This window comes from Haliotis rubra, unplaced genomic scaffold, assembly GCF_003918875.1.
Source record: "Haliotis rubra isolate DU_JTF1 unplaced genomic scaffold, ASM391887v1 Scf109, whole genome shotgun sequence".
Classification (NCBI taxonomy): Eukaryota; Metazoa; Mollusca; class Gastropoda; order Lepetellida; family Haliotidae; genus Haliotis; species Haliotis rubra.
In genome coordinates this window covers 1,464,497-1,491,806 of record NW_025764992.1, presented here as the reverse complement: position 1 = coordinate 1,491,806, position 27,310 = coordinate 1,464,497, and the positions used below count along the sequence as shown (strand labels likewise).

Below are 27,310 nucleotides of genomic sequence, written 5' to 3'. Positions count from 1 at the left end.
CTCATAAGAAATCCCCATTTTGATAATAACCCATCTATACTAAAAGACAATATTGTAGAAATGAAAATCCAAACCAGTTTGTTTTCTTTGGTTATCTGGCAACCAATGTTTGTCCTAAGAAGGGACTGACTGGTCAGATTTGATGACTTTGCTGATGCATTCCATCGTATCCCAATATCATAGAATGATGCTCTTGATGTCCATCACTGGATTGTCTGGTCCAGATTCGATTATTTACAGACCATCATCTTATAGCTGTTATATTGCTGAGTGTGGTGTAAACAAACAAACAACAATAAACTAAGACTGATCAAAGGTCTTGTCTTTGGTATGTGAAGTAGATTTAGTTTTAGATTGACTGAATATTTAAATCATGTTGTTTCAACCATGTACAACTGTGGAGACAGGCATAAAGCCTTTTCATAGACAAAACCTGCTTATAAATACCTGTAAAACTTTTGCTGATAAGTGACATCCTTGTTGACTGCCACTTTTGCCGTTAGGAAAATCGCAATTTTGTTGCAGGTGATGTTGTCAAGGCCAGAGAAAAAACATTAATCTCTATCCCTAAATTTAGTCTGAACAACAGAATCTTATACATTTGGTTATGCCAAGGATCCACTGAATTATACCTTCTGTTCAGGACCATTCTGTTTTCTGGCTTTTATTCCCAAAATACCTGAAGGGGTGTGGGGTAGCCCAGTGGTTAAGGCGTTTGCTCGTCAGCTGAAGGCCTGGGTTCGATTCCCTACATGGGTACGATGTGTGAAGACCATTTCTGGTGTCCCCTGCCGTGATATTGCTGGAATATTGCTTAAAGCGGTGTAAAACCCAACTAACTCAATCATTCACTAAAATACCTGAAGGCTGGAATGTAAAAATCAAAAACAAAATAACTTTCTGTAATAAAGTATATCAGTGGTTAAAATAATCTCTACAGTATGCTTAATACCATAATTGCTTGTATGTGAAATACATGCCCACCTCTTTCTTTCTGTTGTGAACATGTAACAGGTGATATTTGAACTTTTTGTTTGTGTAAAATATAAAAATGTAAAATATCCATGTAACTGTAAATTTGTTTAGATACTACAGGCTATTAAATACCACATTTCCTTTTACAAATATTTATCTTTCCCTTCATGGCTCAAAGTATAGGAAATTTAGAGGGCCAAGAATCCATTTGGTTTGATTCTGTAGTATTTGAATGAAGGACCCTCTCAGTCTCTAACATTCAACATCATTGAATTGCGACAAGGACCTCTCGACTTTCATGCTTATTTTCAAACACTGGCTAAAATGATAGACGGTTCTAGAAGACAAATTATCCTAGCTGTTTCGGTCTGGCATTGATTCATTTACAATTGAAAACTTTGTGTCACCTGTGAATCATGGATTCCAAATGGACTAGAGATTTTATGTCTATTTCATACAAATGAATTATGACCATCTGTCTATTTGTTAAAAAGAGGTGTAAGGACTACACTGAAGAAGCCATCGCTTCATGAAATAGTTAAGATGACATAAAGAACGGACAGTTTGTGTCCTTGGTTTACTTTCCTTTTAAATTAAGTGCCTTAATAATAAAACATCTGTCTTTTAAGTGAGTGAGTGAGTTAAAATTTTACATCGCGTCAGCAATATTACAGCCATATAGCGAGGAAATATCTTTTAAGACTTTTTACACATTGACTAAGAAAAAACTGTAAGAACAGTATGAATTGATTGGGGTTGAGTTTTTGAGGACTGATTGATTGTACCTGTTTCAGTCTTTAACTGGTCCAGTTCTGTTAGGGCTAAAAGGTTCAACTACTAACAGTGGACATTATAACACTAAGTTCCACTTATAATGATCCTTGTGGCCATCTTTGGATTAGCCGTCTCCAATAACATAATCCTTGATATCCCACAGTACTTTGGGCGATGTACCATACTTCTCTGACATGAACCTGTGAAAGTGTGGGTGAGAATTAGTCTTCTACAACCCATACTTGTCGAAAGAGGTAACTAGAGAGACCTGGTAGACCGTAGTGAGGCTTGTTGACTTAGTCGATGTATACCATTGTATCCTAATTGTGTAGATCTATGCTCATGATGTCAATCAATGGCAGGGGTGGAAATAACTTTAAAACTGCTAGTGTACTCCGGTACAGTGGCACAAGTAAAATCACTTGCCCTGATAATTTTTCCACTATACTGGCCGATTTTCTTGTTGATTTTTTAAATAAACAACATAATTAACATTGGAAAGTCAACTCGACACGTACAGTGTGACATACAAATATGCTTGCCCGACAGAAAAAAACTGGACTTACAAAAAGCCGCCATATTAGCTAGAATATTGCTGATAGTATGAAGGCAAAGTTTGCTGAGTGCGGTGTTAAAATCATTAAAAGAAATCAAAATCTTGTATGACGTGGAATATTTGGATTATGTTATCCAGTACTGGATCTCTTGCTGTTGACCTCAGAATGTCATCGTCCTTTGTTTAATTAGGCCACAATAATGATTTTGTTTTCAGATTTGATACTGGTATTGAGCGTTTGATGGCCAAAATTTCATTTGAAACTGATCGAAAATGTAACATTTGAACAAATGAAATTACCGGACATTGAATGATCAATAATACCAGCAAATCTGAAAGCAAATAATGTTCATCAGCATTATAAATACACAAGTTATCAGTGAGTTTCTGGAGTACTTTCTCTCTCTGCTTGAACCCTCACAGTTGTCAAGCAGACATGATGTCATTCTGGAAAGCTTGGACGTCACTTTGGAACATTATGATCCATTCATGATACAGTGTCAGTGTTTTGTCTTAACTCACAAACATCGGGTCCCAGGGACCCCCAATTATTAGTTTTAGTGGTCCTTGTAGGCAGTATGAGGGTCCTGTGAAGGGTCCAGTGTAGAGGACTGTACGTTTTGATCATTTCTTTAGAGCCTGGAATGAATCATTGATCATATGGACTGGTGGATGAAATGATGCATGAGCTGCTCTGAAAGAAACAATCAAACGTTAAGCAAAGTCATAGATGTGTTGTGGGTATTATGAATGAGATTGTGAGTCCTTCAATCTTTTTTCTGCGTCCATTCTCATCATGACTCCATCAGGCTATCGGGATGTGGATAAAATATAACTTAAGTATAAGTGTAACAAGAAGGGCTGATATACCACACATTATACCAACAGAGTAATTATATACAATTCTGTAGACACTTTGCATGAAGTCACCGTTTTTGCAAGGCTTGGAGAGGTTCTTGTTTCTAAAAAAATAAATTGCCGATGGATAAAGACGTTTATTAGGTTGTCTAATAAAACGGGGGCCAATTACTTTATAATGTTGCAGGAATTTCACCTCAATCGCCCTTTAGCGTTGTGGATTTTCCCGACATTTATTTCACATTAATCAAGGGTCAAGGTGACTGTTGCCATGGTAAATGGAAGTATATTCATGAATTTTTAGATTAAGTTAGTGGAAGATTACTCTGATGGAGAATGATTGTACAAGTTTTCCTTGAGAAGACAAATTGGACAGGTTCTTGAGACAGTTATTTTGTTTGTTTTAATTGTATTTTTTGCAAAGTAGTTTCAAAGCGTGTGTAAGGTCAAGGGTAAAGGTAATGTCAAGGTTGGATGAGTATTTTTCGCACAAGACCCGAGCCTCCAATTTATGATAGACTTATAAATGTTGTCGTAGCACAGATGCATCATGGATCAGGACATAGTGCCGAAGAGAATATTATCGCTGGTATATTGACTCCAAGTTCAAGAATCAAATATTGTTAGAACACGCAAGTTTTGGTAATTTGCCCTTGAATTGTGTTTGGGTTAACGACATAAAGATGCAGCCCAGTTGAATCTGTTTCGGTGGACAATCAAGACTGGTTACTCTCTGTCCTTGTATGTTTAATATTTTCCACAAATGAGTGAATGATTTAGGAGGGTTTTAAGCTGCTTTTAACAATATTCCAGCAGTATCATGACAGGAACACCAGAAATAGGCTTTACATATTGTACCAATTTGGGGAATCAAACCCAGGCATTCACCATGATGAGCGGATGCTTTAAATACTGGGCTAGCCCACTGCCACTATTTTCCACTTGCCAGATGTACCACTTTTAGTATATACATGTAATTACTTTTCATGATAAATATGTACAGGGACATTTTTCTAGTGATCTAGTCTGTTTATCCAAGCCAGTGTTCAGCTTCATGTTGACACGAGACCAGGGCACAAACTGAAGGACTGTTTTACTATTAGGGCTTCAACGAATCCACTGTTAGGCAAATATACATATCACGATAATTGGACACAAATACAAATATTCTGCAATGAATAGGATAACAAGTGAGCACATTATTCATTATATTCAAACATTAACAAAATATAATCTTGACATGTTTTGACCGTGTTAGTGTCAGTTTATCAAGACAGTGACCCCATAATTGTCAAATTCATCATTTAATGGTGTTGACTAATATCCTGCTGGACTTGGATTAATTCTTCTTGCATATCTTGCCTAGATAAATAACACCCAAATTCAAGTGAAAACACTCCATTTTAGGAAAACCATGAATATTCGATTCTGGTGGATGCAAATAATGAACTGAATTCATAAAGAAATTCGGTTTAATTCACGAATACGGAAGTGACAGCCCCAGTGTTTATCTACTGATACTCTGTTTGATAGTAACCATGACGTTTGGGTAATTGTATCCCAATCAACATTGATTTTGGGAGGCTGTATAATACGTTCACAACTTATTTCCTGGCTGACAGTCAGGCCAAGTACACATGCGACATCTGTAAACATCTCCAAGCAAATTGCTCATTTTATTTCAAGTTTTCAATTGAGGAAAACACCATGAATTATGCTTTTTCAGTTTTCTGAAAATGCCAACACTCTTCAGTGGGAATATCTTGATCCATCAATTTTCTTTTTGCTCTGACTGTCATTCTGGAGTCTCTTGATCAATGGGTTTGTCACACTGGCTTCCATGGAATGAAATTAGGCGTCATAGTCAACAGTCCTTCTCATAACAGTTTTATTATAATTAGATTAATGGCTGTTTCTAGATTCAAATACTTCAGAAGCAAACCTGAAAAAGACAGAGTCCTCCAGTTTCTAAGTGCAACAAACCCAGCTCTGATTCACTTGTGTAAAAATGTTGAGAGTAAAAAAGTAGATTCTGCCCAAAACTTCCCAGTTGCTTGACATTGTTCTCAGCTGATCTTAATGTATGGACTTAGTCAACAAAATTATTGGACAGAAAGATATTTTGTTTGTTTATTTGATCACCTCCACACTCAGCAATATTCCAGCAATATAGCTGAAAATAATTGAGTGTGGACCAGAAAATCCAGTGATTGACATAATGAGCATGGATCTGAAATATACACAGAATGGGGATGCCGGATTTGTCAGAGGGTGACATGCATGAGGCAGGAGTACACAATGGATGTGACCACCTGATCCTGATACTCGCCTCTTACGACATGCATGGGCTGCTCTAACCTGGATCTCACGGGTTGGTCTGAAAGAAATTTGACTAGGCTCTTGCAATGGTCAATTGACAAAATTCATAGATGGAGAAAGTGAAACTGATAGTGACATGGTGCAGCTTGACAGCCATTTCCTGGTGACAATACTTGAAGCAGGGGATATGGCTGCACATGCTTGAAATCTGGATGCTGTTTGGCAGAACAGTTTCTTCTAAGAATGTGACATTGCTATATCATCATCATCCTTCAGAGGGGCACAGGTGGCCCAGTTGTCAAAGGGGATGAAAATGTGCTTTCCAGAGTTGCATCTCTTGGCACACCAGGAACTTCTGATTGTAGGTTTAACCTAGTTAATCCCAGAATTCAAGGGTCGGTCAGGTAATCGGAACCACAACATTTTTTTTTAGGCCTTACAGATTAATGTTCTAAAAGTACTCATGAAGACTAAGATAATTTGTTGTTCACAATTATTGCTTAAGAAGAAAACCACTTATTCCCATCTGCATTTGTTTACAAACTGTTTCATCAATGAACAACCCTTGTGCTGCAGTACTTAAAGCTTCCAACTACATGACCAGGAATTTCCAAGAGCTAGTCATCATTCAGTACCGATAAATAATTGATTATCGTTCACACCTTGAGGGGTTGATTCCCTCCACAAGTATCGACTACAGCTAAGTATCTCTATAGATAGGCCTGTAAATGTACTGATTCACGTAGCTATCAAGAGACCTGTTACTTTATTAGTGCTGGCAATCTGGAGGGTTTCAATAATCTATCTTTGGGGTCATTATCATGGTTAGAATTGATTTTCAATACTGTATCACCATGGTTACATAACCAGTACTGATGGTGTGACACTGTCCCTGTATGTAGTACAGTACTGTATCACCATGGTTACATAACCAGTTCTGATGGTGTGACACTGTCCCTGTATGTAGTACAGTACTGTATCACCATGGTTACATAACCAGTTCTGATGGTGTGACACTGTCACATGGTGATGAGTGGTGTGTTACATTACGTGAATACCAATGGGACTCCACCCATGTATGTCATGTAATACTGTATTGCATCATTGTAACATCACCAGTACTGATGGTGATGACTGGGGTGTTACGTTACTTGGGTGTTACAATACCAATGGGGCACCACCCATGTATGTCATGTAATACTGTATCGTTTCATTGTAACATCACCAGTACTGATGGTGATGACTGGTGTGTTACGTTACTTGAATACCAATGGGGCACAAACCATGTATGTCATGTAATACTGTATCGCTTCATTGTAACATCACCAATACTGAGATACTGTCCCTGTATGTAATATAATACTGTATGACCATGGAGGTTAGAATTGATCTTCAGCAACCCATGCCTGTTGTAAGAGGCAACTAACAGGATTGGGTTGTCAGACTCGCTGACTTGGTTGACACATGTCATTGTATCCCAATTATACTCGATCGATGCTCTTATATGTGATCACTGGTATGTCTGGTCCAGTCTTGATTATTTACAGACCGCCGAAATACAGCTGGAATATTACTGAGTGTGTCGTTTAAAACAACAAACCAATACATTGCCAATAGGGTACCATCCATGTATGTATTATAATATTGAAACACCAGGTTGTTTTATGGCAAGCACTGATAGTGTGATTTGAAATCGCTGATAGTCCTAGAATAATTGCTTTAATTTGTCTGTGGACAGAATTTGAACTTGGAATGAATTAGAGAGATCAGTGTCCTTATTGTTTTCATCTAATGATGTGGATGTTTGAAGTGTTAGGCTAACATGCTGGCTATAGTGTGTGGCATTTCTGTCTAAATGGTTGCCATGGATATCGGTGACTGATAGAGGTGAAACTGGAGTACCGAGTAAGAATAGTCTGTTATGACATTTGGACCTTGTGGCATAACAAGAAAAGCTGGTCTAACGTAATAGTCACAGCTTGGTGTTGGGGGCTCACGTGGTATTAAGTGCAATGTGCATATCAAATAGTTCTGTTCGCAAGATGGTGGACTATACAAGACAAATGGTTATGTGTTTTGGCCACGGAATTCAATGTAGATCATTACCTGATATTAATGATAAACAATAAGTTTCAAATGTCAGATAAACAGGTTCAGACTTGGCGATAATTGTGTTTTCATTATGTTATGACGAGAAATATTTACAGCAAACCCTTCATGCATCGTTTTGTTGTTTGTTTGTTAATGATGCACTCAGTGAAACGGCAGCTATGTGTTGAAGGTATTTAAAATTTTGTAACAGACATGATTTTCTCCCAAGCTAATATTTTTGGGGTATTTTTTTATTTTCCACAATTTTGAAACAGAGCTGACACACAAACTTCTAAATTGTGAGGCTCAATTTATTCTCATAAAACAAATAAAACAAAAAGGAGAGAACTCCATGTTGTCCTGGAGACTGAGTCTGTGACATTTTTGTTAGAATTAAATTAGAGGTGTGAATTATTACCAATATACCAGCATGCTTCAATTTGAAATGCTATTATGGTAAGTGACTTTTGTACTGCAATGGTGATGCATGTATTGCTAACATACCATGAAGTATTGCATTTGGTCTTTCATCTGTAATTTGTAATCAACCTGAACTGAAAGTGTCCCATATATCAGAATTCCCTGCACATTTTAGACATTTCATTTGCCACTAAGTTTGATGTTCCTATGGTCACAATGCATGTGTAATAGACAAAATATATACAGGAAGATGGTCGCAGATAGGTTTTTGCATTTTTGTCACAGAAATCAAACTGCGAATTTATTGACTTCCATTTCAACTTGTCTCTATGACAGCATGAGAAAAATATGCATGATTTTGAAGAGCATGATGTCCAAGTATTTTCCATATTGTGTTCCTGCTTGGTGCAAAAGTCTCAGAGTAACATGTTACTTTCAGTGATTTCTTTCCTGTTTGAGATGAAATTTTGGTGATGTTGCAAGTCAATCAGTGATCATTTTGTTTATTATTTTATATTAATTATGAATATGATCTGTTTCAGAACTGCCAAACTGGGGTGTGGAAAGTCCAAGGTTGACTCGCCAGTCCATAGCAGTAGTAGTAGTGGTAGTAATAAAGGCAGCAGCAATATGGCGGGTCCAAACCTTACAGTGCCGCAGTTTCCTGCGGCAAATTCTCAACAACGAATATCACCGTCCCCGAGTGCAGGTCGCAACAAGGTGGCGCTGAAACCTGGCAGGTCACTCATGGACTGGATCCGATTGGGTCGAAGCGGCCAGGACTTGACCGGAGTTGGTGGAAAGGTCTTGGAGGTGTCTGTGGATGAACTGGCCAAGCACAGCAGGCCTGAGGACTCTTGGATCGCACTCAGAGGTAGTCGTGTTGATTCATTCAGGGAATAATGTATCATAGGGCACAGCCTGATTTACAAAATGAAGACGTTTTCATGAACATTGTCAGGCAGTCGCTACACTAAGCTTTCAAGTTTCATAAGTCTTCTGAGATTGTGAAATGTCTGATCTTCTCCATGGTCCAGAAGATTGGGCTTCTTCACAGAAGATGGAAGGTCAGGGTGTTGACATTGATGTGTCATTACTTTAAGAGGTTAAAAAGATGGTACTTCTTGTAACCCAACATGACGCTCAGCATTATGGGAATAAAATAAGGACTGATCGTTAGAGCTGTGATGATATATCGTAGTATCGATAATCGTGATACTTTATCTGACGATAAATATATTTTGATACTGTTTTTTCGTATAGTGATACGTATCGTTGACCTTAAGATTTTTAATTTTCACTAGAAATTGACGGTTATGTCGAAATTTACACTGTTACTTGCTATCAAAATTGCTTTTTTGAAAGAAAATAACTAAACATAGCATATCATGATATGCATCAAATCGTATCATTCCAAGATATTGTGATACAGTATCGTATTGTATCGTGAAATGTCTGTATCATCACACCTCTACTGATCGTTTTATTATTTTTGCCTGTTCAGGTTCAAGCTGGCTTTATAGAGCTAAACAACTGAGACACCTTTGTTCAGTGACACATGGATTCCCCACTCAGACATAGTGTACTGTCAACCAGTCCTTGTATTCAGTAATGGTAACAACAAGTACCATCTTTTAATGTTTCTTGGTATGACACACCTGGGAACTAAACTGACCCGTGAAGATCCGGGGTAGAATAGGTCTTCAGCAACCCATGTGCTTGCCATAAAAGGCGACTATGCTTGTCGTAAGAGGTGACTAACGGGATCGGGTGGTCAGTTTCGCTGACTTGGTTGACACATGTCATCGGTTCCCAATTGCGCAGATCGATGCTCATGCTGTTGATCACTGGTCCAGACTCGATTATTTACAGACCGCCTCCATATAGCTGGAATATTGCTGAGTGCAGCGTAAAACTAAACTCACTCACTCACTCACTCGGAACTGAACTACTGATCTTCCTCTCTCTGGGCAGATGGACTGTCCACTAGGCCACTAGGAGCTGCCTGCTTGTAGATAAGCTATGATGGACCGGGTCCCGATCCACAAAGCGTTTGTAGAGCCACAACATTCGTAAGCCTATGATGTTCGTAAGCCTATGAGTTATGAAGATCGTAAAATTTCAGACTCTTTCTGGATCGAGACAAGATGTTTATCATCGGGACACAGATTTGTATTATTAATCCATTACACCATTATTTACCTTGTTTAGTATGAACAATAATGTTTTCACTTGTGTCAGTTGACAGTAATAGATCAAATTTCCTTACAGTGTTTGGTAGGATCCACACTACCACACAACTCCTTGATTAGGCAGTGTGCAGCGAACAACTGATCGATAGCGATCTGTGCACAGAAGTATCGCCTGCTATATCTGTGACTGTTGATTGTCGTGTGGAGGATTTGGAGCTATTCATTCTCTCTGTTTACACAGAAAGCAAACTCGTGACTTGTGTTTAGGCACTTTGGTTGTTAGGCTGCCATCGGTACTTGTATGGTATACATTGGAGGATGCATACAAAACATTGGCTGTTTATACCGCTCAAAAAGTGATAGTAAGTTGTGTGAATATGAAATTAAAGAGTGCAGAGTGTATCCCCTTTGCCATGCCAGGATCCTGTGATTGTGGCTATATATATCCTACATTTACAACTGAATAGGATCTTTGACTGCATCACATTTCTAAAACTTTAAGAATGTATGATCTGAATCACTTTCAGTTGAAATGTTGGGATATGGATAACCTGAAATTCTTTTCTCACTCACTCACTCACTCACTCACTCACTCACTCACTCACTCACTCACTCACTCACTCACTCACTCACTCACTCACTCACTCACTCACTCACTCACTCACTCACTCACTCACTCACTCACTCACTCACTCACTCACTCACTCACTCACTCACTCACTCACTCACTCACTCACTCACTCACTCACTCACCCATCAAACCACCCAACCACCACCACTCACACTCCTCCTCACGCACACCAACACACCCACTCTTAAGCAAGTCCAAATCTTTCTTGCATGAACAGTGAAAGCAAGTATAAAAGACCAGGGTTCCTTGGCACAGATTTTATAAGTCACAGATTTAATGGGTATTTAGATTTAACTTCTTTGGGAGCAAAACTCCAGGAACCCGAAATCACTTTACTTTTGAAAACTGATGGACCTGAAATATGTCCTGTCAAGTTGATCTAATTTGCTGTCAAGTCATAAGACTTTCCTTTCTGGAGTGACATAAACTGAAACCTACACTGCACCCAGTATAACAGAAAACCATTTCCCGTTTCCTGATCCGAAATGTGTTCATGTTACATGTTTCTGACACAGGGCAGTTTTTATTGTACGGGGTTGATTGAGCGTTTCCAGGTTAACGACAGCATCAATATCTTGGCTTCACAAATATGGATGGCACTCATGGTTGCTCAAGCTTAATTTGTTTTCTAAGGTAATCAGATTCATAATAAAATGATCCTGTTAAATGAAGCAATCCCTTTTTCCGAAAACTATTGTCAAAATAATGCATCTACTTCAACCAATCAATACTGTATATGGAAAAGTGAACTTTGAGACTTGCGATTTTTTATTATGTTTCCTGTACAGAGAAACATTATGCTTACGTCACCTCATGTCATATGCAGCGCTAAATGTGATCCAATATTGTGTTTGAGACAACTCTGGGAGCGAATTGATTTATTTCTTTAGATTCTTGTTGGAATCTGCTATAAGATCAATTTGTGTTTGGAGCAAGTGGGCAGATTAAGCACATCACCCTGCTAACATGATAATGTACTTGCAGCCTAGGCTTCCGTCTCAATAGGTCACCGATTCCTAGAATGCTTCCATTGTCATCAACAATAATTATTTCTCAATTTCTTCCTGAGGTGATCAATATTTTCTATCCTGACTTTGAGTTAATTTATTGACATGGATTTCTAAACATATGAAGTACATTTAGTGGAGGAACATTAGCCGCTGTTGTAGATCTAACACATTTACTGCATAAACATGTCTCAGCAATTGTGACAGTGTTTGCAGCTGGTGGCCGTGTATGGTAAATGTCACCTGAGAGAGTTCCCTTTGTCTATCATTAATGAGATTTATGCAGTTAATCCTGTAGCTGCATCAAAAATAGGAAGCAAGTCTTCATTTACCGTCATGGTAAAGAGGTTGTCTTGAATTAATGAAAAATATCACAGCTATATCCTTGTCGCCATGGAGGGAAACTACTCGATGATGTCTATAACAGTGTCAGTTTCAATTAGCAATCTGTGACACGCCATGTAGGTCTTCTTTACTAAGTTACCTTGGCTATTGTTAGACTTGACTAAGGTGGGGATTTGTTTAGTGAGGATGGTACTCAGCACAAAATAGGTCCCAACAGGCTATGTCTGTTGTTAGCAGCAACCAGATGGATCGTGTTGTTATGTTCGTTGTTGGTGACCAGATGGATCATGTGGTTTGTTTGTTGTTAGAGGTGACCAGATGGATCATGTGGTTATGTTTGTTGTTGGAGGTGACCAGATGGATCATGTGGTTATGTTTGTTGTTGGAGGTGACCAGATGGATCATGTGGTTGTTTTTGTTGGAGGTGACCAGATGGATCATGTGGTTATGTTTTGTTGGAGGTGACCAGATGGATCATGTGGTTATGTTTGTTGTTGGAGGTGACCAGATGGATCATGATGGATCATATGTTTGTTGGAGGTGACCAGATGGATCATGTGGTTGTTTGTTGTTGGAGGTGACCAGATGGATCATGTGGTTATGTTTGTTTGTTGGAGGTGACCAGATGGATCATGTGGTTGTTTGTTGACCAGATTGTTGGAGGTGACCAGATGGATCATGTGGTTATGTTTGTTGTTGGAGGTGACCAGATGGATCATGTGGTTATGTTTGTTGGAGGTGACCAGATGGATCATGTGGTTGTTTGTTGTTGGAGGTGACCAGATGGATCATGTGGTTATGTTTGTTGTTGGAGGTGACCAGATGGATCATGTGGTTATGTTTGTTTGTTGGGGGGTGACCAGATGGATCATGTGGTTATGTTTGTTGTTGGAGGTGACCAGATGGATCATGTGGTTATGTTTGTTGTTGGAGGTGACCAGATGGATCATGTGGTTATGTTTGTTGTTGGAGGTGACCAGATGGATCATGTGGTTATGTTTGTTGTTGGAGGTGACCAGATGGATCATGTGGTTATGTTTGTTGTTGGAGGTGACCAGATGGATCATGTGGTTATGTTTGTTGTTAGAGGTGATGTTTGTTAATTGGAGGATGGATCATGTGGTTGTTTGTTGTTGGAGGTGACCAGATGGATCATGTGGTTATGTTTGTTGTTGGAGGTGACCAGATGGATCATGTGGTTATGTTTGTTGTTGGAGGTGACCAGATGGATCATGTGGTTATGTTTGTTGGAGGTGACCAGATGGATGGATCATGGGTTGTTTGTTGTTGGAGGTGACCAGATGGATCATGAGGTTTGTTTGTTGTTGGAGGTGACCAGATGGATCATGTGGTTGTTTGTTTGTTGGAGGTGACCAGATGGATCATGTGGTTATGTTTGTTGGAGGTGACCAGATGGATCATGTGGTTATGTTTGTTGGAGGTGACCAGATGGATCATGTGGTTATGTTTGTTGGAGGTGACCAGATGGATCATGTGGTTATGTTTGTTGGAGGTGACCAGATGGATCATGTGGTTATGTTTGTTTGTTGGAGGTGACCAGATGGATCATGTGGTTATGTTTGTTGTTGGAGGTGACCAGATGGATCATGTGGTTATGTTTGTTGTTGGAGGTGACCAGATGGATCATGTGGTTATGTTTGTTGTTGGAGGTGACCAGATGGATCATGTCGGGTTATTTTGTTGTTGGAGGTGACCAGATGGATCATGTGGTTATGTTTGTTGAGGTGACCAGATGGATCATGTGGTTATGTTTGTTGTTGGAGGTGACCAGATGGATCATGTGGTTGTTTGTTGTTGGAGGTGACCAGATGGATTGTGTTGTTATGTTCGTTGTTTGTGACCATATAGATCATGTAGTTGTTGTTGGAGGTGACCAGATGGATCATGTGGTTATGTTTGTTGTTGGAGGTGACCAGATGGATCATGAGGTTATGTTTGTTGGGGGTGACCAGATGGATCATGTGGTTATGTTTGTTGTTTGTGACCAGATGGATCATGTGGTTATGTTTGTTGGGGGTGACCAGATGGATCATGTGGTGATGTTTGTTGTTTGTGACCAGATGGATCATGTGGTTATGTTTGTTGGGGGTGACCAGATGGATCATGAGGTTATGTTTGTGATGTTTGTTGGGGTGACCAGATGGATCATGAGGTTATGTTTGTTGTTGGAGGTGACCAGATGGATCATGTGGTTATGTTTGTTGTTGGAGGTGACCAGATGGATCATGTGAGGTTATGTTTGTTGGGAGGTGACCAGATGGATCATGTGGTGATGTTTGTTGTTGGAGGTGACCAGATGGATCATGTGGTTATGTTTGTTGGAGGTGACCAGATGGATCATGAGGTTATGTTTGTTGGAGGTGACCAGATGGATCATGTGGTTGTGTTTGTTGTTAGAGGTGACCAGATGGATCATGTGGTTATGTTTGTTGTTGGAGGTGACCAGATGGATCATGTGGTTATGTTTGTTGTTTGTGACCAGATGGATCATGTGGTTATGTTTGTTGTTGGAGGTGACCAGATGGATCATGTGGTTATGTTTGTTGTTGGAGGTGACCAGATGGATCATGTGGTTATGTTTGTTGTTGGAGGTGACCAGTTGGATCATGTAGTTATGTTTGTTGTTGGAGGTGACCAGTTGGATCATGTGGTTATGTTTGTTGTTGGAGGTGACCAGATGGACCAGATGGATCATGTGACCAGTTGGATATGTTTGTTGTTGGAGGTGACCAGATGGATCATGTCGTTATGTTTGTTGTTGGAGGTGACCAGATGGATCATGTGGTTATGTTTTGTTGTTGGAGGTGACCAGATGGATCATGTGGTTATGTTTGTTGTTGGAGGTGACCAGATGGATCATGTGGTTATGTTTGTTGTTGGAGGTGACCAGATGGATCATGTGGTTATGTTTGTTGTTGGAGGTGACCAGATGGATCATGTGGTTATGTTTGTTGGAGGTGACCAGATGGATCATGTGGTTATGTTTGTTGTTAGAGGTGACCAGATGGATCATGTGGTTATGTTTGTTGTTAGAGGTGACCAGATGGATCATGTGGTTATGTTTGTTGTTGGAGGTGACCAGATGGATCATGTGGTTATGTTTGTTGTTGGAGGTGACCAGATGGATCATGTGGTTATGTTTGTTGTTGGAGGTGACCAGATGGATCATGTGGTTATGTTTGTTGTTGGAGGTGACCAGATGGATCATGTGGTTATGTTTGTTGTTGGAGGTGACCAGATGGATCATGTGGTTATGTTTGTTGTTGGAGGTGACCAGATGGATCATGTGGTTATGTTTGTTGTTGGAGGTGACCAGATGGATCATGTCGTTATGTTTGTTGTTGGAGGTGACCAGATGGATCATGTGGTTGTTTGTTGTTGGAGGTGACCAGATGGACCATGTGGTTGTTTGTTGTTGGAGGTGACCAGATGGATCCGTGGTGATGTTTGTTGTTGGAGGTGACCAGATGGACTGTGTGGTTGTTTGTTGTTGGAGGTGACCAGATGGACTGTGTGGTTATGTTTGTTGTTGGAGGTGACCAGATGATCATGTGTGGTTGTTTTTGTTAGAGGTGTTGGTGTGGTTGTTTGTTGTTAGAGGTGACCAGATGGACTGTGTGGTTGTTTGTTGTTGGAGGTGACCAGATGGACCGTGTGGTTGTTTGTTGTTGGAGGTGACCAGATGGACTGTGTGGTTGTTTGTTGTTGGAGGTGACCAGATGGACTGTGTGGTTGTTTGTTGTTGGAGGTGACCAGATGGACCGTGTGGTTGTTTGTTGTTGGAGGTGACCAGATGGACTGTGTGGTTATGCTTGATGGCTTAGTTGATGGCGTGTCATGGTTCTTGAACGTCTTCAGTCAATGGAACATCTTGTCCATATGACCACTGCCATATAGTTGTCGAGTGTGGCATTAAGTGTGGCCCCAGTGTTTATCATAAGAGAAAACAAACAATAGTAGGGGTCGAAGTTTACTTGTCAACATTTTCTTTCCAATTTTACCTAAAGGTATGTGACTTGTCTTCAGCATATAATGTTTTCTCACTGTTGAAAATAAGGGGCAGTGGGGTAGCCTAGAGGTTAAAGCGTTCGCTCGACCCGGATTCGATTCCCCACATGGGTACAATGTGTGAAGCCCATTTCTGGTGTCCCCCGCCGTGATATTGCTGGAATATTGCTAAAAGCGGCGTAAAACCATACTCACTCACTCACTGTTGAAAATATGATAATCTAACAAGGCTGTACAATGAACATTATCTACATTTCCTGTAATCAGTTTGTTATGAGGTGACTTCCATTTTTAAACTCATAGGTAACTCAGAATGCAATACATACAAATGTAGTAATTTGTGAGATAGGTAAATGACCACACATGATCATTGAATAATCCATGACTTACATTCAATTTACAGATTTGGGTTTGCAATTAAGCAAGGTAGTACACCAGGTAAAAACATGGCAGCACCAAAATTTAACTGGCAGCAATTGATATAAGATCATGACCTTTCAAGTATTGTCTTGAAACAGGTCTGTCTCAGTTCTTGAATTAGTCCTTTCAGATATGTGTCCAAACCATGCTTGGCAAGTACCTAAGTCAGGTGAAAAGACACATGGAATAACCCTCATGTTGCTCTGATATAGGTACTTCCATCCAACAAGAATGTGTCCAGTCTCAAACTAATTGAGTGTTTTAGTCATATGCTGTAACTGACATACACCGCAATACACAAACCAATCTGCATATATTAAGTTATTTTTTGCAAAACTAGCCTGTTCTTTTTCAACAATTGAAGTAAAAGGGCTTCCTGGTAGAACCAGTGACCCATATAATAGATTTGCATTATATGGTCTGTGGTAAAACAACTGGATACTTGTCAAAACTGTTCACCTTTTTAGTGCTGTATTGATAAACATAATTTATCAAAATTTTCAAAATTAAACATGAGAGTCTGATGGCAGAAAGAACTGACTCTGCTAATCTTCTAGTCATTGAGATGCACTAGGTATGTAAAATGCCATGGGATTCAGCATTGGAGTAGGTATTAAAGCTGTCTGTAAGTGGAGACCAAACCGACTAGGCAGCTGTGATATTGGTTGATACTAGTATCTGATTACTGTTAGCCTTGAATAGCTGAGCGATGGTGATGAAGTGTTAGCAGTATTCACTCACTTGGATCAGTGGAGAGCTGCATATATAACCAGGACACATAATACATGCTGGAAAATTCTGATCAAAATTATTCCAAGCAAGTAAATGGCTCTTTAAACAGACGAGGCAGCTTTAGGACTGCTGTTTAATATGGAACGTTGCATGTCTGTTGGTAGCAAGTAAATGGCTCTTTAAACAGACCAGGCAGCTTAGGACTGCTGTTTAATATTGAACGCTGCTTGTCTGTTGGTAGTCTGTCGTACAGACCCTGAAGCAAATATATCCAAGAAAGCCCACGCAAGTCTAGAAAATGTGGCAAGTCTAGATTTCCTCAGCTTCTAACAAAAATGAAGAAGTCTCAGGGCTCCTTTTCATTTTCATTATACTTTTTTTTCAGTAAAATTTTTACATTTATGAACAAGTTGTTTTCAGTAAAATATGTGCCCATTTGGAATGATGAACAAATGTTGTTATGGATGTCTAGTCTGTTGGTAGCAAGTAAATGACTCTTTAAACAGACCATGCAGCTTAGGACTGCTGTTTACTATGGAACGTTGCTCGTCTGGTACAGCCTGGGTTGTTTGAGTATCACTTCTGTATTGGCGATGTGGATATTTGCTCATAACTTTAATCACTTGATTGTATGGTCCAGATTTTTCATATAGACATAGCTGGAATGTTGCTTAAAACACGTGGCTGAGATGTGAAACCCCTTGGTTTCTTCACTAAAGTCATGTGCTGGTCTGTGATAAATGGTCAGTGGAGAGCTGGCTTTCAAATTTTATCAAACTAAAATATTGAATTGGAATATTGAGTGAATGAGAATATTGAGTTTAAACACTCTTACCAGTAATAAACATTTCGTGTTTGATACTCCACCTACATGTCATCATTATTTGTGAGAGCGATGGGTTAGCCGATTGGTTAAAGCTATCTCGCGGCACGCTGAAGACCCGGTTTGATTCCCCATATCGGCACAATGTGCGAAGCCCATTTCTAGTGTACCCTGCCGGGATATTGCTAGAATATTGCTAAAAAGATGTAAAACTAAACTCACTCACTCACTCATTATTTGTTCAAGTGATACTGGAAAAGAACATCGTTTCCCTGTGTGGTATCTAGTGTCTAGGAGAAACGATACCTCTTGTAACCATGACATCTGTTCTGATGCAGTTCAGGGTAAAGTGGTTTGCTCCTCTAGAATTCCAAGCTAGATATCAGTGTGCAACTTAAGCCACCAGTATGAAACATGAAACCCTTGGGTCTTTGGAATTTATTTTTTTTCAAAGCAAATAAAGATACTGATTACAGAAGGAGAAACACTTATCAAAGTGGTCTGGGGTATCAGTATTGTAGCATGAATCTCTATAGGTAGTGAGGTGAGGTGAGGGGAGGTGAAATTGGGTTTTACGTCGTGCTCGAGAATATTTCGCTCATATGATGACATGCATGCTGGTTTTATAATGCTAGCCGCCTGAGATACCATGCCACAGGGAAGCATGAATACCCCACTCAGACACAGTATACTGACTCCGAGCCGACCAGTCCTTGTTGTACCCATTAATGCCGAGCGCCAGGCAGGGACCAACAAGTACCATATTTTAACATCTTTTGGTATGACGCGGTCGGCGATCGAACCTGCGACCTTCCGCTCTCCGGGCGGACGACGCTCTAACCACTACACCACGGAGGCGGTCTCTATAGGTAGTACATTAATGAATGTGGATATACATAATATCAAGAAACTTGAAAATTATAAACAATATTGTTTGGTTCTTTTTTTATTTTGTTATAAAATTTTATTCAGGAAAAGAATTATATTTGTCCACAGTGTGAACAGTAATGTCTGATCCACACAGAATTTGTAGCTCTACGACATTTGTAAGGCTATGTTAAACTATAGGTCTTAAAACAAACACTTTGTGGATCGGGATCCAGAGGTCTAAGCTTGCGTTCCAGTAGTTCCAGGATCTGTTCCTTGTGGGTTGCTTGTTGGCTCAAAGCGTAGATAATTGTTTAGAAAGGGATCCAGAGGTCTAACCTTGTGTCCCCTGTAGCTTCAAGATCTGTTCCTTGTTTGAATCCCTGATTTGCCAATTAGATGCTTGATGGAACAAAGTGTAGGTCATTTTTTAGAAAGGGACCCAGAGGTCTAAGCTTGTGTTGCCTGTAAGCTCTGGGCCCCTGCTTTAGAAGCCTGTAACTGGACCCACTTGTCTGAAGAGTACCGTAAACCTATAACAATATATTACAATGGCCATATGTACTGTATTTAAATGGTGCTGATAGTCAAATTTGGTGACGAAGACGCTAATATTTCTTTCATGGACAGGTAAACATATGCAGTATAAGACTTCCTACCAAATCAGTTAAGTTGACACACCATGAAATAACAGGATTATTGTTCAAATTTGTGTCATACGCAACTCACTCACTCACTAAAAATGATCATTGTATCAAGACCAAAATGCTATGGAATTGGTATTAAAGCCTTCTTGAACATTGTGACCAACAATGAACTTGTCATCCATAAAAGGGGGCGGTGGGGTAGCCTAGTGGTTAAAGCGTTGGCTCGTCACGCCTAAGACCCGGGTTCGAATCCCCACATGGGTACATTGTGTGAAGTCCATTTCTGGTGTCCCCCGCCGTGATGTTGCTGGAATATTGCTAAAAGCGGCGTAAAACCAAACTCACTCACTCATCCATAAAATGTTGTTGATGGTATTGAATTATGGTGTTATGGTATCTTCAACATGCCATACAAGATTTTATGCTCCCCTGTTCTGGAGATGAACTTCTATTAAAAGAAATCTTGCATGATTCATAGTGGATACTGGCTTTGCTTTAGTGGAAGTCAGAGGTGGAGTGAGTGGGAAATTGCACATATTTTGATTATGTGTTGCCAGGGTTTAATTTAACCTTATGTTTGTTTTTAGGAATTTCTAAATTACTGTAATCAATATCAGTGCTATTTTCTATGAAATGCAAAGAAATAGCAATTACCTTGAGATACCCAATACCATCACTCAGAAACACTGATGCAAAGTGTGTTAGAAATGAAATATATTATTATGCTAGCAGTGTTGGATGTTTTGGAAAATCGTTGATTCCTTGAGGAATATGTTTGTGCTATTTGAATCGAAGATCCACAAAATCTCTCATTTCTAACATAAAGGCTAAACTACACATACACTTTACTGGATACCTATAGGTCATGTTTGTTTGATGCTGTGACTGTGAGTGAGTGAGTGAGTGAGTGAGTTTAGTTTTACGCCACACTCAGCAATATTCCAGCTATATGACGGCGGTCTGTAATTAATGGAGTCTGGACCAGACAATCCAGGGATCAACAGCATGAACATTGTTTGATGCTACTGATATAGCTGGTACAGTAAACTACGTTTAATAAGAACATGCCTATAATAAACTGATGGATATGATGAGAAAGAATTGTCCCTACCCTTTCTGTATAATGTTTTTGAAAGGTTATAAGGAACAAAACTTAGCGGTCCCTTCAAATTCATTATAACTGTAGTTTACTGGTTCTTTGAAAATAGGTGATGTAGACCTGAAACAATGATTGATTTTGTGTGGTTAAATGTTATTAAATCTTATAAATAATATTAAAGACATTGAATATTAGACATCCACATCATAAGGATACTGAAAAATAGAAATTCCATAGTTGGAGCAGCAATCTCAACAGAGATGTCCACGGAGGCTACATTTCAACAAACATTTAGTGTTTTTAAATCACTTTTACTTATGAAAACATTTATTTGAAGCTATTGTGTGGAGTAATTTGTTTTCCATCATGGCACCTTAAAATGGTGTCTGAAATACTTAGACATCATTATACCCATGAAGATCCGGGTAGAATAGGTCTTCAGCAACCCATGCTTGCCGTACAAGGCGACTATGTTTGTCGTAAGAGGCGACTAACGGGATCGGGTGGTCAGGCTCGCTGACTTGGTTGACACATGTCATTGGTTCCCAATTGTGCAGATCGATGCTCATGCTGTTGATCACTGGACTGTCTGGTCCAGACTCGATTATTTACAGACTGCCGCCATATAGCTGGAATATTGCTGAGTGCGGCGTAAAACTAAACTCACTCACTCACTCACTCACTCACTCACTCACTCACTCACTCACTCACTCACTCACTCACTCACTCACTCACTCACTCACTCACTCACTCACTCACTCACTCACTCACTCACTCACTCACTCAGACATCATTACTATGGAAGGAGGTTTCTGGTAAAATGCAAACTTTGCAGAGGTTGCCCCACCATATGCTAATGGTAGGTTGTTTCATGTTATTTGATGCAGAATCTATGTCACTTTATGTGATAATAAATCCATTTACAAATAGAAAAACTGTAGCAGCCTTTAATTGTCTGAACAGAAATCCAGGTACACATCACAAACTAAATGAGTCAGGAGTTTGCGAATTTACTGGCAGCATTCAATCTTGATGATGTTGATACCAGACCACAGGCGCCAAGAGTTTGCAGATTTACTGATTGTATTCCAAGCTTGTCGACTGGACAATGGGATCACATTGTCTGTATAATCTGTCAGGGATTACAATGGCAGCCATGTCTAATGACCTCTGTTGGCTGTTTGTGAAGGGACAGTGAGTCGTCGAACGCACAGAGGGAAGAAAGTTGTCTACGTACTTGTAACAAGAAGTTTGTACATTTTTCCGCCTATCAGTACAAAATTTGGGCGTATTTGCAGGAAGTTGTTTACTGGCATCATTTTCAGGAGATTTTAGTTTAGTATTAATCAGCTAATCATGCTTGACAAAGGTTTGCTGGACTTGGGCAGTGGACCAATCCCCATGGGGTTTCTTGATATAGCTCCTTCGCAACCTGTCCAAATTCGAAGCTAATTGTTTGAAAAGCTCGTGAGTCAATAAAACAGAACATATGACTTTATGGATGACAATTTCTTGTTTATTGCATAGAGTAACTTTTCGATGTAGATTCTTATATCAACAGCTTGATAACCATGTAAGAATCTGCAAAATATGCAATAGACAAGAAGTTGTTATCCATAAAACAGTGTGCTTCATTATAAACCAGAAGTTGAAATCACAGAAACAGATACCTAACTATGCCGGCCTCATGCCTTATATTGTCAGCATAACATTGTGTTAAGACTGAAGCAGATGAATCATCACCAGGTTCAATGTTTGAGGAAGTTCTCAATGCTTTATCTTTATGGAAATCTAGATGAGGTGGACTGTTCCAGGATTAGTGGTATTGTGACCTTGTGATTAGACATGTTGCTGTCTGAATCTGGCTGTGGTACAGTGTGGGAGCTCTTGAATCTACCACAGTATACTTTCATTATTGCGTCATACTGTCTGTTCACTGTTCTTGCAGTGAGTGAGTGAGTGAGTTTAGTTTTACGCCGCACTCAGTAATATTCCAGCTATATGGCGGCGGTCTGTAAATAATCAATCTCTCGACCAGACAATCCAGTGAGCAACAGCATGAGCATCAATCTGCGCAATTGGGAACCGATGACATGTGTCAACCAAACCAGCGAGCATGACCACCCGATCCCGTTAGTCGCCTCTTACAACAAGCATAGGTTACTGAAGATTCATTCTAACCTGGACCTCACGGGTCCTCTGTTCTTGCAAATATAAACGTGAAATATATTAATGAGTAAGACTACAAATGCATCACTAAGTTTCAAGCACCATTGATATCCTGAGGTGTAAAAATGGAGGTTCAGCATGAGGAATTTAAGATGTTTCTTGGGGCTGAATCCTTGATTGCTAACCATATGTAAGTACAGTACAACCAGAAATTATTGAGAATTGTATTGTAATTTTTTTTTTTTCACTCATTACTCACGTATTAGATGTGAATATTGCAGAACATAACTCCAGATTCAAAGACAGGTGAACAGTTAGTATTTTGTAAAGTCACCATGGGCAGCAATGCAGGCTTCAATGCGGCGGGGCATACTACTGATCAAAGAAGTTAGAAAGTCGTGGTCCATGCTGTCCCAATATCGGACCACCTCTTCTTTCATTTCAGCAATATTTGTCAGATTTTTCTTATTGACACTTTCCTTCATTAGTCCCAAAACATTTTCAATTGGATTTAGGTCGGCTATAGCTTGGCCAATCTAATAATGTCATATTTTGGGTCCCGAAACCAGGCCTGTGAATGCTTTGAACGATGTTTTGGGTCGTTGTCCTGCTGGAAAATCCAAAACTTTCCATAGAACACGTGAGCAGATGGAAGTAAATGTCCCTCGAGAATATCTGTGTACCGCTCCCTGTTCATATTCCCTTCAAATACACAAAGGGGCGTTGCCCCTAACGCAGATATGCCACCCCACACGTTAAATTTCGGACTGTTCTTTGGGCGCTGATACAAAAGTTTTTCAGTTTGTTTGGTCCAGAATTTCAGTGTGTTAGGAAACAGCCACACAGAACTTTCATCTGAGAAAACCACATTGTCCCAGTTAAAATTTCTATGCTGTAAGCACCAGTTCAACCTTCGTTCCTTTTGTTCAGGTTTCATGATCGGTGATGGAATTCCTCCACTTTTCTGCCAACCCATTGCATGCAGCTCAGTTCTAATTGTCTCCTTACAGACAGCCACAGTTCCTCTATCAATCATATCCAGCCTTAAGTTTTCTAAACTCCTTCGTTTGTTTTTCGAAACAAGAATACCAAGCTGCCTCCTGTCACTGACAGTCAATTTTCTGGGCCTACCTGCGCCTCCCTGGTGCTCAATGCCATATCCATTTGCAATATTTTTCAAAACATGATAAACAGTGGACAAAGGGATGCCTGTTCTACTTGAAATCACTTTAGCTGATCTGATGTCCTTGTTATAATACTCTAAAATCAACTTCTTCTTCTCTAAATCATCCATACTGAGGATCACTGAAAATGTTGTCTGCTAGCAAGTAAACAAAGGGGGATAACTCTTCACAAACTAATGAAAAAGGATTAACGGAGTTGTCTCTCTTGAATGAAACCAAGCACTTGATAGCTGGTCAAGGTTGTTTATACTAGAAATCCAGTTAAACATATTCCTAAAATTCTCAATAATTTCCGGTCATACTATAACTCTCCTGCACGACTGTATTGATCTCCTCCAAGACGTCTGCATGTGACAATGAGAATGCTTTGGGTGCTGGAAATACTGATTCCTGAATCAGCAGTGCTGGAAATTAACTTTTTGTCGAAGTAAAAAATATCATCATGCCAGATTTTTCTCGTAGGAGTTTCATTTTAATGGCCGCTGTGGAGATTCCAGTTTCCATTTGGTACCTTCTGACCTGTGCTTGGAAGGACGAATGAGTGAAGTGGTTGGGCAGGGTGACATAGCTGATTGCATGTACCTCAAGGTGAGGTGGTGAGGTGAGGTGAAATTGGGTTAACGTCGTGCTTGAGAATATTTCGCTCATATGACGGCGTGCATGCTTGTGTATGTGTATGTGCGGCTACTTGTACTAGCCCAGACTTACGCTGGTTTTATAGTGCTAGCCCACTGAGATACCATGCCACAGTGAAGCATGAATACCCCACTCAGACACATTATACTGACTCCGAGCTGACCAGTCCTTGTTGTACCCATTAATGCCGAGCGCCAGACAGAGACCAACAAGTACCATATTTGAACGTCTTTTGGTATGACGCGGTCGGCGATCGACCCCGCGACTTTCCGCTCTCCGGGCGGACGCTGTAACCACTACACCACGGAGGCGGTCCTGTACCTCAAGTGCGTACGATGTTGTAAAGTTGTCATCTCCCCAAAACAGTTATATAGCAACAAAATGCAATAAATGATTGAGTTTCGCCAAGTTATCGTCATCACAGATGTAAGCACTACAAATAATATTGAATATTGCGAAATTATCACCTTCCCAAAACAGTTGATAGCAACAAAATGCAATAAATGATATTAAGTATTACTACGTTTTCATCTCAATAAAACAGTTGTATAGCGACAAAACACAATAAATGATATTAGTTATCGCCTCCTAAGACTGACTGTATGGCAGCTGAACACTTCATCCATGTTGTTGAGTATTTCTGAGTAATTGGCAATATACCCACATAGCCCTTCAGCTACCCTCCAATGCTTGTTGAAGCTGTCAATGCATTCGCAGTCAATTTCATTTGGATAAGTGAAGGAAATTATCAGGAATATCAAACTCCCATTAGACATGCTAGAACCATGTAGCTTATTAACAGATTCTTGTTGATCATTCTCTCCAGCAATTTAGTAGTGTTTTGTGACACACCTCTTCCATGTATTTATTTACAGGAACTGTGATAACAGCCAACTTACGACTTAACTAGATGTAAAATGATATAAATACTTACAGGCCAACTAACACTTTACCTCTTAAAACAATTGGCTCAGCTTCAGGAATTGAGGATTCAGGAACCACTCGGCTGGAAATAGATTATCAGTTGCATTTTCGTTGGTATCAGTAGCTTGAAGCTCCTGAAAATGTAATAGACACTAAAAATATTGAACCAATGTTTTTTAAGAGCCTCCAAAAAGGTAACAAGTGTTACAAGTGTTTTGCAAACTGATTCACATAACCATTGTTTCCCTATAATGTTTTTTCAGTATGAACTGCCTTAATAAATATATTCTCATGGAAATGAATAAAGGAACACACGAAAGCGCATGTGTTCCTCTACTCTTTTCCAGGTTTCTTGCCATGCTTTACATTGCACTGTGGGTGAAAATCTGGAAATGAATAAAAGAACACTTGTACTTTCATGTTTTCCCTTATTCGTTTCCATGGGTATACATTGTAAGGACGTACTCCTGAACTGAATTAGCATTAGGGCTGCGCAATATAACCGGTTTACCGGTATTTACCTGTTCAGACATGAAAACGATACGTATTGTGATACACTGATCGAAAACCGGTATTTTGACTTGCATTCGTAAAACTACATAACAGTCGGAAATCTTCAGATATTTCCTTGTTTCATTTGTGCCAAATATTATTTACATTTGTTATTAATTATTTTGTTGTGTTTTTGCTCTGTAAATCAAGCATTAACTCGATTAGAAGTAGTGTTTTGTTTAAAAATACTTCATGCAATATATTGCAATACATATCGTAATATATTCTTTCACATTACAATATATCGCAATGTGAAAATCCTCTGCAATACCCACCCGTAATGGGCACACAGATTGTATGCAAAAAAGAGAAGTTTAAGAAATCCTGATGCTTTCCTCTTACTGTTAATCTTGTCATGCTATGAAATACTGAGGTGGGTGGTTAAGGCATCCATGCATTTGTTCATCATTCCAGGATTCCACATGGGCACATTGTGTGAAGCCCGTTTCAGGTGTGCCCCTAGACTAACAACTAGTCTCTAAAATGAACATATTTTACTGAAAAAAGTTCATAGTAAAAAAAAAAATATATAATGAAAAGGAGCCCTGAGACTTTCTTCATTTTCAGAAGCTGAGGAAATCTAGACTTGCCACATTTTCTAGACTTGTGTGGGCTTTCTTGGATATATTTGCTTCAGGGTCTGTACGAGAGACTAGTGTGCCCCCAGCTGTGATATTACTAGAATGTTGCAGAATGCGGAGTAAAACCATTCTCACTCACTAATTAACCGGTATATACTACTCAAAAGAAAGAACAACCAAATTCTTTCTTGTTACTGTGGTTTATCTATCATCAGAGATTGCCAGTAGAAATATGAAAGAATTAGGTGTTCTTTAACTTAGGGACCGTTCATAATTTATGGCTAGGCGGGGTGATGATGTATTTAACGGGGGATCACCCATTTTGTTCTGGGGAGGTAGGGGGTTGGGGTCATCAATTTTGTACACATGTACTAGGGTGGGTCAGCAATTTTGTACATACGAAACGAATTTTAAATAAAATATATGCTTAAAAATTCTGGGAAAGGGGTGGGGGGTGAGGTTTTGTCATTAAAGTTGTC

General features: G+C 39.5%; 1 protein-coding gene across 1 annotated transcript in view; it reads left to right on the top strand.

The window, feature by feature from the left end:
* Window positions 1-27,310, top strand: part of LOC124283084 (cytochrome b5 reductase 4-like) — a 108,693-nt gene that overhangs the window by 6,363 nt on the left and 75,020 nt on the right. Inside the window, exon 2 of the mRNA XM_046719113.1 lies at window positions 8,536-8,867. Coding sequence (XP_046575069.1) covers window positions 8,624-8,867 — 244 coding nt within the window. The 5' untranslated portion in view covers window positions 8,536-8,623. The remainder of the gene's footprint in view (window positions 1-8,535; window positions 8,868-27,310) is intronic.